Source organism: Ailuropoda melanoleuca, chromosome 1 (assembly GCF_002007445.2).
Source record: "Ailuropoda melanoleuca isolate Jingjing chromosome 1, ASM200744v2, whole genome shotgun sequence".
Lineage (NCBI taxonomy): Eukaryota > Metazoa > Chordata > Mammalia > Carnivora > Ursidae > Ailuropoda > Ailuropoda melanoleuca.
The window spans coordinates 55,997,413-56,001,060 of record NC_048218.1 but is presented as its reverse complement, the minus strand read 5'-3'; the positions used below and the strand labels follow the sequence as shown (position 1 = coordinate 56,001,060).

General features: G+C 33.8%; 1 protein-coding gene across 4 annotated transcripts in view; it reads left to right on the top strand.

The window, feature by feature from the left end:
• Window positions 1–3,013, top strand: part of LOC100474025 (cell surface glycoprotein CD200 receptor 1) — a 73,104-nt gene extending 70,091 nt beyond the window's left edge. For 2 of the 4 annotated variants that reach the window (XM_034658464.1, XM_034658459.1), the window contains 2 exons: window positions 1,555–1,657; window positions 2,913–2,976. In XM_034658464.1, the coding sequence (XP_034514355.1) occupies window positions 1,555–1,657; window positions 2,913–2,961 (152 nt within the window). In that variant the 3' untranslated portion in view covers window positions 2,962–2,976. Of the gene's footprint in view, window positions 1–1,554; window positions 1,658–2,912 lie in introns of all 4 variants that reach the window. The other 2 variants (XM_034658472.1, XM_034658478.1) reach the window with 2 other exon arrangements.
• Window positions 3,014–3,648: the final 635 nt, after the last annotated feature.

Sequence of the window (3,648 nt, the reverse complement as noted above, 5' to 3'; positions counted from 1 at the left end):
GTATATATATATATATATATATATATATATATATATATATATATAGGAATATTACTAAGCCATCAAAAAGAATGACGTCTTGCCCCTTGCAATGATGTAGATGGAACTAACATAAACTTTGCTTATGCTAAGCAAAATAAGTCAGCAGAGAAAGACAAATACCATATGATTGCATTCATAGTTGAAATTTAAGAAACAAAACAGATGAACATAGGGGAAGGAAAGGAAAAATAAGAAGAAAACAGAGAGGGAGGCAAACCATAAAGACTCTTAATGCTAGGAAACAAACTGAGGGTTGCTGGAGGAGAGGTGGGTGGGCGTATAGGGTATTTGGGTGATGGGCATTAAGGAGAATACATCGTGTAATGAGCCCTGGGCGTTCATTCAGCATTCATACAGCAACTGATGAATCATTAAATTCTACCCCTGAAACTAATAATATAGTATATGTTAACTAAACTGAATTTAAACAAACAAACAAACAAACAAACAGCACTTCTCAGGGCTGCAAATCCTTTGTTGACATCTCCTTTTGTCAGACTGAGCTTTATATCGCTGCCAGAGTTAAATAATTAAACAGTGCTGCCATGCATTCACATCAGTTTCAAGGACCAGGAAGAAAGGTGACTTCAGGATTACGTTGTTCTTCTAGTTACCTCCTTTACTACTCCCCATTTATTTCTGAATACTGGAGATGAGAAACACTCTGCTATTACTGTAACTGAGAAATCTAGTCTGCACAGCTCTCCTATACAAATTCACCACTCATGAATCCTGAAAGCCACAAAATCTTGATTTAGGATGATGTCTTGTTAGAAACCCTCGAATCAGAATTTTAATAAGTCAATTTTATTATAACAATGATTTGAACTATTAATGAGTCAGTACTGTTTAAAATAAAATCACAGAAGTGAATTTCATGAACCATGAGACACCCTTGAACATATATTTTATTTTACAGTTATATATATATTTAATAGACTTTAGTTTTTAGAGCAGTTTTAGGTTCATAGCAAAATTGAGTGGAGAGTACAGAAAGTTCCCATATTACCCCTGCCCCGACATATGCACAGTCTCCCCCTCTCTTTACATCACCCATGCCACACTGGTACATTTGTGAGAATTGATGAACCTACTTTAACACAACATTATCACTCAAAATTTGTAGTTTATATTAGGATTCACTCTAGGTGTACATTCTATGAGTTTTAGCAAACGTAGAGCTGGCATATATCCACTATTGTAGTTTCATACAGAGTCGTTTCACTGTCCCAAAGGTCGTCTGTGCTCCACTTACTCATCCCTCCGTCCACCCTAACCTCTAGCAACCCCTGATCTTTACACTGTCTCCATAGTTTTGCATAGAATGTCATATATTTGGAATCATACAGAATGTAGCATTATCAGCTTGGCTTCTTTCACTGAGTAATATCCATTTAAATTTCCTCCATGTCTTTTCATGGCTTGGTAGCTCATTTCTTTTTAGTGCTAAATAATATTTCATTGTCTGGATGCAGCACAGTAAACCATATATTTTTGTGTCTATGTTTACAGGTGACCAATCACCACTAAACTTTATTATATGTATCATCTCCTCCATTTTGGTTATCTTGGTCATTGTGGGATCCATTTGGCTTTGGAAAATCCGTTGCTGCAGGTATTGAGTGATGCTTTTTCTCTTTCAGCTTTATTGGGCTAGAAGGGGTCAGGTATATGGAATTGATGGGGTAAAATTAATATGTTAACATCAACTCTCCCATGCAAGAAGTGTGTCCTAAAGGTGTTAGATTTGGGCTACTCTAGATGACAAGAGGGATTTTGCTCAGTTACTTAGGCATGCAAGCATAGTGAATTAAGCTATTTAGGACAACATCTTGGTAGAGTCAGTGTATGCTAATCTGTATTTGAGAAAATAATTACAATACTTCATTTTATGTACCAAAAAGGATGTGTCACATTTGTTCCATATATCAGGTCTCTGTTGTATAATTCCACTTCCTTTCCCCAAATCCAGAATTATCTTGTTTAGGTGTATCAATTATAAGCAGCATTCTTATTTCTGGTAGCCCATCTCTGATTTCTTCTGATTTCTATAAAAAAATGAACCACATTTGTGAATAGTATGCTGTTTTCTTTTCCCATTTTTAATTAAATAATGATATTTTCTACATTCACTCAAGCTTATTTTTTTTTGCCGAAAGTGCTAATTAAAAAAACAGAAGCTACTTCCGTTGTTGAGGAGGTAAGATAACATTAAAAAATGTTTTTGCACACTTTTAAGCCACAAAGTCTAAATATAGCAAAGTATATGCAATTATAATTTGCATCAATATTAGTATTTTAGTTAAAAAGCAAAAATTCTAATTTCATAATGCTAATTCTCAGATGTACTTTTTTTGTTAATTTTCTACCTTGTACTATTCATACACATTCCAAACAATATATTCATTTCAAGAACTGTATCTTACAAAACACATATTGTTTGCCAAATTTGAACTGTAATGCTTGGAGAAACTGAATTGAAACCATCTCCAATTCTTGACTTCTCTTTCTCTACACCATCATCATTTCCCTCCTACCTGAGCTTAAATCCTCTCCTGCTACATAATCTCATAACCAGTAGTTTACCAAGTCTTTGACCCTCTCCTTTGAAATACCTCTCATGTTACTTCATTCTTCTCCATTCCAACTGTCATTCAAACTTCATCATCTCATGCTGAGACACAAATAATCAATAAATTTTTTCACAAAATAACAGAAAAAAGTCTTTCACTCATGTCCATGTAAGGCAAGATACACAAATATAAGCACTCTTGGTAGATACTAAGTCTGTGGGCATGTGTGAGAAAAACATAGGCAGTTGATGACTTCTGGCTGTTCTGAACTGATTTTGACTTTGAATTCTTTTTTAGGATGAAATGCAGTCCTATGCCAGCTACACAGAGAACAATCCCTCTATGATACTGTGAGCAAGGTGAAGAGGTCTCAGGTGTTAAAAGTGAAGTTGATGGGCTGTGTCTTGTCTCCATGCTTCATAAGTTACTGGAATCTAACAGCAGGACAAAGGAATAAAGATACAGCACAGCTACTATTTTGATTTTCTTAGAGTTCTAGTATGGAAAACCTATTTTGAGATTAGCTTTTCAAAGATTCTGAGAAGACAGAGACTTTTTAAAGGGTTTGAATTCATATCTTTATACAACTGAAAATTTTTGGAATATTAGCTAGATATTGAAATATTGATGTTAATACAAAGAAAGCAAATGCTCATGGTAAAATATTCAAATTGTTCAGTACAGTAGATAATGAAAACTGAGTTTCCTCAAGAAAGGACTCTGCAGAAGGAACAATCATCAATATATTTTATGTATTGTTCCAGAAAATTTTATGTACATATATCTGTACACCCAAGATATGTGTGTACATTTCTAGGTATATTTACATATATATATATATATATATATATGTATCCATATGCTTGTCAGGACAAATAGGAACATACCATGATACTGTTCTGTACTTACATAAAGCTAATAATATGATAAGTCTTGGAGATCTTCTATATCAACACAAACAGAATTATTTCATTTATTTTAATGATTACAGAAAATTCCATTGTATGGTTATATAATTATCAGCTAACCATAG